The sequence below is a fragment of the Pseudopipra pipra genome, chromosome W, assembly GCF_036250125.1.
Source record: "Pseudopipra pipra isolate bDixPip1 chromosome W, bDixPip1.hap1, whole genome shotgun sequence".
NCBI lineage: Eukaryota > Metazoa > Chordata > Aves > Passeriformes > Pipridae > Pseudopipra > Pseudopipra pipra.
The window spans coordinates 56,828,995-56,842,419 of NC_087580.1; the positions used below are offsets into that span (position 1 = coordinate 56,828,995).

The window sequence follows — 13,425 nt, forward strand, 5'->3', positions numbered from 1 at the left end:
GGCCCTCGAGCCAGTTCCTGACCCAGCACAGAGTGCCCCTGTCCAAGCCGTGGGCTGCCAGCTTTTCCAGGAGTATGCTATGGGAGACAGTGTCAAAGGCTTTGCTGAAGTCCAGATAGACCACATCCACAGCCTTTCCCTCATCCACCAGGTGGGTCACTTGATTGTAAAAGGAGATCAGGTTGGTCAAACAAGATCTGCCCCTCCTAAACCCATGTTGGCTGGGTCTGATCCCTTGTCCATCCTGTAGCTGCCGTGTGATTTCACTCAGGATGATCTGCTCCATAACCCTGCCAGGCACCGAGGTCAGGCTGACAGGCCTGTAGTTACCCGGGTCAGCCTTGCAGCCTTTTTTATGGATTGGGGTGATATTTGCCAACTTCCAGTCATATGGGACCTCCCCAGTGAGCCAGGATTGTTGGAAGATGATGGAGAGCGGCTTGGCAAGCTCTTCTGCCAGCTCCTTCATTACCCTAGGATGGATCCCATCTGGTCCCATAGACTTGTGAGGATCCAGATGACTCAGTAAGTCACTAACTATTTCCTCCTGGAATACAAGGGGACTACTTGGTTTCCTATCTCTGTCTACCAGCTCCAGAGGCCAGTTGCCTTGAGGGCCACCTGTCCTACTGGTAAAAACTGAGGCAAAGTAGGTGTTAAGTACCTCAGCCTTCTCCTCATCTCTGTTAACTATGTTTCCCTCCAAGTCCCTCAAAGAATGGAGGTTTTCTTTGCCCCTCCTTTTGTTATTAATGTATTTATAGAAGGACTTTTTGTTATCCCTAACAGAAGTGGCTAATTTAACTTCAAATTGCGCTTTTGTATCCCTGATTTTCTTTCTGCATGATCTAGCTGTCTTCCTGAATTCTTCGTAAGTAGTCAGCCCTTTCTTCCACAGTCAGTAAACTCTCTTTTTATTCCTGATTTCCTTCAGAATCTCCCTGTTTAACCAAGTTGGTTGTCTTCCCCGTCGGCTTGCCTTTCGGCACACTGGTACGGCCTGTTCCTGTGCACTCAAAACTTCCTGCTTGAAGCACATCCATCCTTCCTGAACCCCCTTGTTTTCAAGGGTTATTTCCCAGGGTATGCTCTGGACTAGACTTCTGAATAGGTCAAAATCTGCCCTCCGGAAGTCCAGCATAGAGGTTTTGTTGTTGTTTCTCCTTGAATCTCTGAGTATTGAAAATTTTATTATTTCATGGTCACTATTTCCCAGGCGGCCTTCAACCACTACATCTCCCATCAGCCCTTCTCTGTAAACAACAGGTCTAGCGGGGCCTTACCCCTGGTAGGTTCATTTACCAGTTGATGAAGGAAATTGTCCTCTATACGCTCCAGGAAATTCCTAGATTGCCTCTTCTCTGCAGTATTGAGCTCCCAGCAGATATCCGGCAGGTTAAAGTCACCCACGAGGACAAGGGCTGATGATTTTGAGACATCCGCCAGCTGCTTGAAGAATATTTCATCCCCTTCATCATCCTGGTAGGGCGGTCTGTAACAGACACCTATGATGATGTCGGCCTTGTTGGTCTTCCCCCTGATTCTGGTCCACAGGCACTCAACCTTACCGTTGCTGATCTCAAGTTCAACAGAGTCAAGAGACTCTCTAACATATAAAGCCACCCCTCCACCTCTCCTACCCTGCCTGTCCTTTCTGAAGAGATTGGCTGCTCTGTAGCTTCTGCAAACTCAGGGTGACTCAGCAGACAGTTCAGGATTTCTGGCTATCACAGCCGCCCCGCAGCTCCGTCCTCCCTCACCCTCTCATCTTCAATGTTTACATTCCTTCACAACCTCGCAGCTGCAACTGCTCAAATTCAGGGCCCAAGCTGTCCACAGCTCAGTCGCCTCCCACAGGTGCCCAAGAAGTTGGGAGGGGACACGGCTGGGATAGCTGACTCCAACTGACCAAAGGGATATTCCATACCATATGATGTCATGCTCAGCATATAAAGCTGGGGGAAGAAGGAGGAAGGGGGGGGAGGTTTGGAGTTATGGCATTTGTCTTCCCAAGTAACCATTATGCGTGATGGAGCCCTGCTTTCCTGGAGATGGCTGAACACCTGCTTGCCCAGGGGAAGCAGTGAATGAGTTCCTTGTTTTGCTTTGCTTGTGTGCACAGCTTTTGCTTTCCCTATTGAACTGTCTTTATCTCAACCCACAAGTTGTCTCACTTTTACCCTTTTGATTCTCTCCCCCATTCTGCTGGTGGAGTCAGCAAGCAGCTGCGTGGTGCTTAGTTGCCAGGTGGGGTTAAACCATGATAATCACTTTTGAATTAATCCAGAAGTGAGTGTTTTATGAATCTTGATTATTTTAGACAATTAGAAAAGTGCACATCATAGGGAGGACAAAGTACACAAATGAGATGCAAGTATTTAAGGATTTAAGTTTTGCTTTGTTCAGAGCTTTGAGAATCATCTGTTGCTCCAAGAGAAAGTGGAAGAGGGTTATGGGGAACGGATGCAAATTCAGTCACTTTGAATGCAGTGACTGTAATATACTGTCCAACAGTTTTTAGGAGCAATATGATGGACTGCTGGTTCTTAAAAACTTCAGATAAATTGGCCCTGTATAGGTGAGGTTTTACCTCACTGTACAATTGCACAATTTATTTGTGGATGTGTGTCAGCTGTGATGCTTTGGGAACATGTCAGATGATGCACACATGGCTTTAGCTGGAGAACAGCAATGTTGCTCTTCATGTATGTGGCCGTGGTGGCGCACTCCAGGGCCCAGGTGAACCTAAAATTTTTTGCTAGGTTAGACAAGTCCTAGATCTTGCTGTGAACTCTGCATGTGTGCTAACTGCAAGTGCTGCCTTCTAGCTCTGTGGCCTTGCAAGAATACTAACTAGATACCAGCTGCATATGTTAGTCTTCAGCTGACAATGTGCTTGCGTGGGAAAGCTGGTAAATACTGACACATGCAGTGTGTGGGGACAAACACCAGTATGTGGCAGGGACCGAAGACCTGGTTCACCGAGATTTCTGTTACTTGAGCTACCTACTTTGGTGTGTTGTGCTTTTGCAATATGAGTCCACGGGTACAGGTGCAGTGTGACTGTAGGTGTGACACGGGATGATGGAGGGAGGGAGGAAGGGGACAGGCAGGCGGGATGGTACGTGCAGCGCTCCTCTGAGAGCAGCTCTTCCTTGCGTCTGGGCCTCAGGGAGGGGAACTACAACTCCCAAGAGCCTTTGCAACATCCCGCGCATGAGGATTCGCACTTTAAGTATGGTGGCGGAGTACGCGACGCTGAGGGATCTTTTCTGCGGTCGGGGGCGTAGCCATTGGCTGAACTACAACTCCTAGTGGCCCTTCACACATCTCGCGCGTGCGCACGGGCTTAGGCTGGCCGCACTTTGTCGTTGTAGGTGTGTGGGGGGAAGGGAGCGAGCGAGCGTGCGCGGCGGTGAGGAGGGGGGTGAGAGTTGAGAGTTCAGCCGCCGTTGTCGCTGCTAGCTTGCACTCATGATTCCTATATGCCCGGTAGTTTCTTTCACCTATGGTAAGCAACGGCGCTCGCTGTTTATGGGTGTCCGTGCGCGAGGGGGTGGGGGGGTGGCGGCGGTGAGGAGATGCGGCCCGCGCGCGGGGCGGGGAAACAGGGGTCCTGAGGCGCCATGCCTGACCTGGCGCTCGTGCGCTTTTTCTGTTTCTTGTCTGTCCCTTTCTCTCCCCACCTCCTCCTGCCTGGCCTCCTGTCATGGCCCCGACCACCGCCGCCGCCACTTGGTTATCTTCGCCACAGTGCCCAGCCGGCTGGGAGAAGATGCCAAAATGGCCACCGGCAACTACTTTGGATTCACCCATAGCGGGGCTGCTGCCCAGTATAGGTAACCACCGCGACCCCTCCCTGACCCGCCCCTCTCTCTGTCCTTGCCCGGAGTCACTTCCCTCTTCGCCTCCGGTTTCGTGTTCCTGACCGGGATCTCCCCGCCCCCTCGGGGTGAGTGCTTGGGACTGCTCCCATCCCCCGCCCCGTGTGGGAGCTGCTTTTGCAACCCGCTCCTTCGGGATGGTCGTGCTTGGGACCCTTCTGTTTATCTGCCCTGTCCGCAGGTGTGTTTTCTTATCCTGGTAAGGACCTCCCTGTATCCCCGGTAGTGTGAGGGTGGGGAGGTGGAGCCGGACACCATGGAGGAGGCAGCATCAGGTCCCAAGGCCCTTAAATTAAAATTGCAGTCAATAACACCAGCAAGTTACCGTCTGCTGCCCCTGGGCCCTTCTCCTTCAGTGAAGATGGGGCTTGCTCTCCAAGTCTTTGCCTCCCCCTATGTCAGTGTGGGAGGATGGAATCCTTTTTAACGCATGTTAAAATTACACCGGCCCGACCTATGGGAGACTGGATAGATAAGGGAAGAGTAGAAGAACCAGAAAATGCAGGGGACTGTCCCATTCCACTGAAGCAATGTTATAATTAACGTATCAGAAAGTAGAGAAGATGCTTTCAGAGCCAGGCACCTTTTAAAAAGATTTCCTACTTGGATATCCAAGTTCAGGAGCAGGTCTTGTAGTGGAGCTCAGGGACCTGTAACCATACATTTTGTATAGATATGCAGCCTTAAACTTCTGTATCTTTGTACTCTTTGTGCATCCAAATTGTGTATCAGACTGTTAAAAAGTAATTGGTAGCATCTATTGTCTCACTTTTTCTGAAATCAGATTATTTAATTTGGCAAAACCCAGATACAATCAAGAACATCTTCACATTTTTGCCTTGTATTGGAGTAGCACCTTGAAGTTCACATTTGAATCTACATTATTTGTTTCATAAATTTATAATAAAGACCTTCCTTGACTCCTAAGTTTTGGTTAATGGGGAAAATAGTAGAATAAAACAAATATGAGATATGAGGGATTATTAACAAACAAATGCAGATGTGTGCTACTGTTAACTAGTTAATCAAAATTGCATACCTGACGTAGTTTCAGGAATATACAGTCTTATGGGTGTCTTGGAATGACTCCCAATCTATTCTTTTCTGGAAATGGATATAAAACAAATTAATTTTCATTTACTCCAACGTATAATAGTTAAAGGAGAGGATTAAACTTAGCTCATCTTTTTGTTCTTTTTTAGATTAGGTGCTCACAGTATGTTTATGTTTTACTTGACAGTTATAGTGAAATTCAAAACTGGATTGTCATGGGGTATGAAGGAGTTTCTAAATAACAGGATTTTTTTTTTGTAAGTAAATAATCTTTAAGTCAATACTAAACTGAGATCCATATATCTGCAATTTTGAAGTGGAGATTAATTTTTTTAAATTATTATTCCTTTTATTGTGGAGCTGAGGTGGTCTGTAGACTTAAGAACATGAACAACTAATTTGAAATTTCCTTAAAACCATATAATTGGAATAAAGTTCAAGTTCAAAACTGTTTTCATAGTTAATCCTAAATGTATTCTTAAGAAAATGGAAATACTGATTGAAAGAAGCTTTTTCTTTTGCTATCACAAGCACAAGATACTATTCCATTTATGTATTAGTAAAAGACTGTATCCTTTAAATGGTTTGTATATTTACCAGGTCTGAAAGTGAAGAGACAAAGCAGTCCTTTCATAAGAATGAATTTAATATTTTGAGCAGAAAACACAGGAGTCAATGTCTAAAAGGGAACTTAATGTAATGACATTGTGATTTAATAAGAGAAGCATTAGATTATGCAAATACCAATACAGAAAATTTCTCTGAATATTGCAGTACCTTTGTGCTAGTAGTGGTATTGGGCCTAGGGTTATAAACCCATATGCAATGCAAGACTGTTACTTATTTAAGTAATTATTAATCCATCTATTTAGAAACCTGAAATAAATGTGAAATATGGTGATACTAGTCCTCTTTACTTAGTGTGTGCTCTGACATGAACAACCTAATATTGGCTTGTTTTTCATGTGTAAAAAATATTAGCATTCTTGATTCAGTGCTGAAGAAGAGGCATAGTTATGCTTTTATTTTGAAGCTGACTGACTGAAATGTGGGGATGCCGATGGAGAGATAGGGACACTGAGAAATGTTTGGACAGAGAAGTGTGCAAATGTGTGGTCTCAACCTTGTATTAAGATTTTGGTTTCTGTTAAGAAGATAAAGAACTGCTGAGCATCTGAGTTTCATCTTACTGATGTTCATACTGTGTACCTGCTCTAAGGAGACAGGTCACAGATGGGAGATTCTTGGGTAGTTAGGAGTGAATTGGTAACTTTGAATTGCTATCAAGTAGTGTGAATATTACTAAGTGTGGTGAGCCTTCACAGGTAAAGGCAATTGTAGCAGTTAAAGTCCAGAGCCAATCATAGTGCCTGTGAGTTTAGATTAAGATGCAGTCTTCTAGGTAGCCATATGGAAGTGAACTCTTGCAATTATAGCTAGTTTTGTATTCAAGTGCAGTGTATGATTTTACCAGATGTTTGAGACCGGTGCAGAAGAGCAAAGGAAGGTGAAATGCTGTGGATGGATAAGTTGGGTATTGAGAATTGCTTGGGGGTGGAGTGTTTTTTTCACATTTGCTAGTACTTCTAATTAACTTTTGTCTTCAGTGCCCCAGTTACCTTTTCCTCAACTAGATACCAGTTTCAAAAGTATTTGGTCTTTCAGAGATAATAGGGCTGTAATCCACGCAGGCATACTAGCCCAAGCTTAAAGTATCACTAAACGTAATTCAGACTTTTACTGGTGGACAACAGGAAGATAGGGGCAATACTGAGTAGGACTTAAGGCTTATTATGAAGTGAAAATGTGCCACTAGACTTAAGAAAAATATTTATTCATCTTACAGTACTGTGTTATATGCACCTTAATCCCAGGGTCGTGAGTTTGAGCCTCACATTGGGCACCAGCCAGCCAGCGACCAAGCCCCATGCAGCCACTCACTCAGTCCCCCACCAGTGGGATTGAGGAGAGAATCAGAAGGGTACAAGCTAGAAAACTTGTGGGTTGAGATAAAGACAGTTCAATAGGGAAAGCAAAAGCTGTGCAAAACAAGGAACTCATTCACTGCTTCCCATGGGCAGGCAGGTGTTCAGCCATCTCCAGGAGAGCAGGGCCCCATCACATGTAACAATTACTTGGGAAGACAAATGCCATCACTCCAAATGTTCCCCTCCTTCTTCCCCCCACTTTATATACTGAGCATGATGTCGTATGGTCTGGAATATCCCTTTGGTTAGTTGGAGTCACCTGTCCTGGCTGTGTCTCCTCCCAACTCCCCATGTACCCCCAACTTCCTTGCCAGCGTGGCAATACAAAAAGCAGAAAAGGCCTTGGCTCTGTGTAACAACAAAAACATCTCTATATTATCATCACTGTATTCAGCACAAATCCAAAACAGAGCTCCATACTAGCCACTGGGAAGAAAGTTAACTCTACCTCAGCCAAAACCAGCACAGCACCCCATGTTAAAATGCTTGGGGAATGAAAGTAATCATAGTTTTATCATAGGATGGATGTACACATACCATAGTGGTAAAAACGCCAAATGCTTGCTTTCTGTGAATTTTATGCCTGTGCTATCCTGAGTTGCACCACATCTTAAAGGATATGTCTTTAGCAAAAGGGATTTCAGTGAATAGGATTGAACTGCATGATACTGATTCTCCTTTGTTCAATCTGTGTTAGTCTTAAATGCTATCTTAAACATGCTGTTCTAGGATATTTACACAAGAAGTCTCCAGTAAGTTACTGCTGTTTGTAAAAAGATTTTGATAGACTTATTTTCAAATCATTGAGGTCCCACTCTCAAAGGACATATGCCAACATTAGAAAGGCAATAAGGAGCTCTGGGTTTGTTAGCATGGGCTGTATGCCAGTATTGCAGTTGACTAACAATGGGGAGACAGAGGAGGTGGTGGTAACTGGGAAGGAAAGGTGCCACACAAATCAGAGGAGTCTTTGTCATTTTTAGGAGGGAAGTCTGCCAACTAATTTCAATTTGCAACAGGCTTATGTCTTCAGGAACTGAGCACTAAGGGAAGCTTTTCTGTTAATGGTATAGTCCTTTGTTGTAACCTCAAAATGGATTGATGGTTGTAGGCTTAACTCTGGGGTGTTACATTATGTGTAAAATTTTGTCTGCTACTTAAATGCAACAATGGTAGCTTAATGTGTAGTTACATTATTGGTACCTAGAAAAGTGAAGTAGTAGCTTAAGGCAGGAAATATAGAATGTTTTAAGAATTAAATACAATTTTCCATACCAGTGTTTTTTTTCTTCTATAGAGAACTTGCCAATTTTAGCTTTTTTACAGCCTCACGTACCAGTATATGCTGGGGCCACCCAACTGGAAAGCAACTTGCCAGAAAAGGTCATGGGGGGTCCTGGTGAACACCAAGCTGAACTTGAACCAACAATGTGCCCTTGTAGCAAAGAAGATATCCTGGACTGCATTAAACAATGTATTGCCAGTAGGTCAAGAGCTGATCCTTCCTCTCTAACCCAGCACTGGTGAGGCCACACCTGGAGTCTTGTGTCCAATTCTGGGCTCCCCAGTGCAAGATAGACATGAACATACTGGAGAGAGTCCAGTGAAAGGCCACAAAGATGATGAAGGAACTGGAACCTCTCGCCTATTAAGAAAGGCTGAGAGAAAGAGCTGGGATTGTTTAGCCTAGAGATAAGAAGGCTCATAGGGGATCTTGTTAATGTATATAAATACTTAAAGGAAGAGTGCAAAGAGGACAGAGCCAGGCTCTTGTTAGTGGTGCTCAGTGACAGGACCAGAGGCAATGGGCACAAACCGAAACGCAGGAGGTTCCTTCTGGACATCAGAAAACACTTTTTAAGCTTTGAGGGTGACTAAATGCTGACACAGGTTGCCCAGGGAGCTTGTGGAGTGTATCGTGGCGGTACTTTACATGGTAAAGAATAAGCACGCTCCTTGTGAGGTGGTGAGACAAAGAGAGTTTATTTCAAAATTGCCGCGGTTTTATCCTTTAACACCATGTGACTTCTTTAACCAATAAAGTCACCTGTGTCGGCGCATGCTCCCCTGGGCTCTTCTGCCCCGGCATGTACCCTGTGCCTTGGACACGCCTCCCACATCACCTCTCTCTTAATTATCTAAAGAAGTCACGAAAACAGTGCAAAACAACAGTGCATACAATCAGAACAGTACATTGTAAAACTACCAAGGCTCGCAATGACCCAGCACATCACTTGCTTGGCTTCTTATACTTCTATTGTAAACCTTTTAAAACCTTCTTATATTCCTATAGGATAGTGCAACTTGGAGAAATAACTTTATTAACTTAGGGGTCTTAGCCCAACTGTGTATGAAACTATAACTTTTATTAACCTGAGGGTTTTTAAATAACTGGGGATTTAAACCTTATTTAAGGAACAGGATAAGCTTAGCAAAACTAAATTCCTTTAAAGCGACCTTGTGGCAGAGGTAATGTTATTTTGTGAGGTGTTTTGTGTTTTAATATTTGACTAGTCAAACAACTCTTTTTATTCATTCACTCTTTTCATTCATTTTCATTCATCGGCGGCTGCCTTCACTCACACGCACACACATGCACAGATACTTTACAGACCGCTTTTTACCACATTGGTCATTCCTTAATGTAAACTTGAAACATAAACATAACTCTTTTAAAACTTCTGCGTTACTCTGGTTCTTGTTGTTGTGGTTGTGTACTTAAATAGGGTTTTACGCATCTGGAAGGAATCTAAGTTCTTTTCCTGTAGCCATAGAGGCATAGCTTCCCCCCTAGTTACAAAATCTAGGGATCTCGTCCACTGTCTTGAATTCAAGTTCCTTACCATGACCAGTGGTTCGGGAGAGGCACAAGCCTGGGGCCTATGTTGCCTTTCATACTTACTCTTTTCAGTGCTGTCACAATTTAAAAAATTGATAACATGCATAACTTTTTACAGATGTTCTTGCAGGCTACACAGATTCTCCCCCTTTTTGTTTTTATCTAGCATGTGTTTCAATGTGTGATGTGCTTTTTTAATAATTGCTTGTCTTATGGGTTAGTGTGGACTGCTTGTGACATGAGAATTTTCCTATTTGATAGGAAGTAAGGTTGTTTTATTATTATTGTTAATCCATTTTAAGGTACCAAGGGTTGCTAAGCAACTAAGTCATTGTGTTTTACACTCTTGTGTTTTGTCCAGTGGTTGTTGTGGCAGTTATGTTTTGTGGATGTGTATGTATTTGCATGTACATATTTCAATATGTCCAATTCCGAGATGTGTATATCTGTTCGCCAGATCTCATTTGCCATTAACTCTCTAGGGTTAATGCTTTCTTGAGATGGCATGGGTGTGATTTTCTGACAGTCTGGGCATGCCTTGATGATGTCTGAGCTTTATTAATCGTTATTTTGAATTGTCTCTTTAAAGAACGTGCATTCTGATGGAAAAATGAATGAGACAATTTTGCTTGCTCTAGAACTCTGGGTATGGTGTTAAACATTGCTGCTTTACCAGCTTCTCAGTTTCTGTCAGTTACTGGCCCTGGCATGTCAGCATGTGATTTTGTGTGTAATATATAGAAATCATACTTTCTGTGAATCACAAGAAACCAAACAAAACGCATTTCAAACAACAGGTGAGGGTTAACAATATTTCAAAGAAACTAACTCTCAAGATTTACCTTATAGTATAACAGGCATAGTTACAACATTAAAGAGTTGTTCAGAAAATTTTCCCAAGGCAATATGAATGGCAGTCAGTTCCAGAACCTGTACAGAGCCTTGGTTCATGATCTGTACCTCTCGTTCCCATTGTCCTGTATCAGGATTTACTCAAGACATTGCAGCCTTTCATGTTTTTTCTAGATGCATGTGTGAAGGCTCTGAGGCCTTTTATTGGTTTATTTCTGTATTTGGTAGTGGCTTTTGATGGCAAATTACTGATTTCTGCCCACAATCTGTGCTTAGGGAGACGGATTGAAATATTACCATTAAAGCTTGCTAAGGCAGCTTGGGATCCTGCGTCCTCAGCTGGCATCCTATCCAAATTGTCCTTCGAAGCTGGAATGTTGACGATGGCTGGATCTCTTCCATCTAGTTCCTGTAATCGTCCTCTGCCTTTAATGACAAGCTTTGCAAACATTTCATTAATCGTCCATACAGTTTTAGGTGGTGTGTGGGGAAGAAACAGCCACTCCAGAACCAGCAGTGGGTCTCTCTCAGTTTGATCCCACTGAAACAAGACTGCAAATGGCTGGTACCTGCTGGGAACTAGGGCTAGGCAGATTTGCAGTTCAGGATTTCTCCTGTTTTGTCTGCTTTGTATTGCCTTGGCACAAATGTCTAACACCTGGTTTGCCTCTGCAGCCAGAGACTTGTTAGACCTTAAGCTGGAGTCCCCCTTTAGCAGCTCAAACAGAGGGTGTAGGTCCCCTGTGGTTATGGTTAAAACAGGTCTTAAGCAATTGACAGCCCCCTGAGGCTTCTGCAATTCGTGTAAATATAAAGTGTTTTTTACCTCGAGCTGCAGCAGCTGTGGAGAACTTTTTTGCTGCGTGAATTCCCGTCCAGGGCAAGTCCAGAGTTGTGATTGTTGGATCTTCTCTGAAACAATATGAAGTCCTGCATCTTGGACAGTTTTGATTAGAGCAGTAATGACAAATGGCAGTTCATTTCTTGTGGCCGTGGTTATTAATGTGTCATCTACATAATGATGTATCATGGCTGTTTGATATCTTGTCAGGCTATTTTGCATCCCCTGAGGAAGGACAGCCCAGCAGTGATTTTGCATGGGCTGTGCATTGTTCAAGGCCATGATGGGAAAGGAAAGCCTCTGCGCATCCTCAGGGTGTAGGAGGGTAAAGAAACAGTTCTTTGAATCAGTTACTACCAGTGGTCAATTTGCTGGGAGCATAGTGGATGAAGGCAGTCTGTTCTGCAATTCTCCTGTAAGCTTTATGACTGCATTTACTGCTTTTACATGTTGCAGCGTTCTCCACCTGTCACCTTTCTTGGGGGTGCAGAATATAGGGGTATTTTTGGGGCTGGTTGATGGCACATTGCGGCTCGCCTCAAGCTGCTTCCTCTCTTGCACATGAAAGGTTGTGCCACAGAGGAGGACAGTGAGCAGCACAGCAACAAGCAGTGTGATGCTTGCGGCAAGGCCTCTGCCTCGCCCACGGCACCCTCGGTACCACTCAGTCCATTCCCTGCTGCTTAGGTAGTTATGGGATGTTGCTGCTAAGGGTCTCCAAGGACAATCTCTCTGGGAGTGGTTACTGTTACCACATGTAACACAACTTGCCCTATGTCTGGCTTCATCCTTTACTCCTAACTGGGCTTCTAATGTTATAGCAAAAGGGTTAGATTGGTGTTTCACAGAGCTAACTCTTTGGTAGGGTTGAACTAGCTCAGCAATTCTGTAGCCTTCCCTCTCAAGAGGGGTTTGCAAAGCTCCCCTACAGCTTGTGTTCCCCTCTTCAAAAGCCAGTTGCTTATACAGCATCTCTCTGGCTTCATTGTATTCAACTTGCTTGTTTAAAGCAGACTGCAGCCGATTTAAACATCTCAAATTTGGTTCAGTACAACCTTGTAACACTTTTGTGGGGGACAGGTCATTATCTTGGTTTGTAGTGAGAATGTTTTTCATAGCTTTTAGGGTTTGTTTAGCTGTTACACTGCATATCTTTCTATGGTATTTATATTGTGTATCTATTGAATTATAATTTCCATCCCCGGTTAACTGATGTGCTGTAACGGCTGGGTGTTAGCTGCTGCGTATTTGGCACAAATCTCCCGAAAGCCAGATAGCCAGACTGTATATTGGATGTCATTAAGAACTAATTTCATTAGCTCTTTCCAGTCATGTGCGGTGAAAAAATAGATGGAACTCAATGCCTCCAAATACTTGAAAGTATTGTTTAAGGACATACCAGCTTCTCTTACCGAATGCCTCAGTTTCTCTGTAGCCCCATACAGGGGCTGAAGCTGAGGGGACTGGCTTTGGCTAAATTCGTTTGAGCACGCCTGAATATTATTCAGGCTTCCCACTCGAAGTGCCTTGTCCAGACATTGTTCCCACATGTTAACTGACCTCCTCCCATTTGCCTTTTTGTTCCCTCTCGGTGGAACCATCCCTGGTTCCTTCTCCCCATCCCCCCACTCCTCCCCCCCTGTGGCTCCAGTGAACCTGGTTCCCTGTGGGGGGGGTGGGCGACGGAGGTAGCGAGGGGGCGGGGCAACCTCCCCCCTCGTGTCTGTGGGTGGGGCGGGGCTGCGCTGGGGCCGGTCTGTTTGGCAGGTAAGATGGCTGTGCCCACTCCGAGACACATGGTCGCTGTTCATCTGCAGTGAAGTGGGGTAGGTACGCTGGATTACTACCCCCATCGCTGTAACGGAGTTGTTTGCTCTGGCCCCGTGGGCTGGGACATTGCATTACAGCCTCCGTTCCTTCCCAGCGAACTGCGTTCCCCTGGGTTTCGGGTCCCGATCCTAACTTTAA

The 13,425-nt window shown here is 44.5% G+C and overlaps 1 protein-coding gene across 1 annotated transcript in view; it reads left to right on the top strand.

Annotated features, from left to right (window-relative positions):
* The first annotated feature begins 3,359 nt into the window (after positions 1-3,359).
* The window catches only part of LOC135405137 (zinc finger RNA-binding protein-like), a 72,905-nt gene continuing 62,839 nt past the window's right edge, over positions 3,360-13,425 (top strand). The window contains exons 1-2 of the mRNA XM_064639845.1: positions 3,360-3,511; positions 3,755-3,839. Coding sequence (XP_064495915.1) covers positions 3,475-3,511; positions 3,755-3,839 — 122 coding nt within the window. The 5' untranslated portion in view covers positions 3,360-3,474. The remainder of the gene's footprint in view (positions 3,512-3,754; positions 3,840-13,425) is intronic.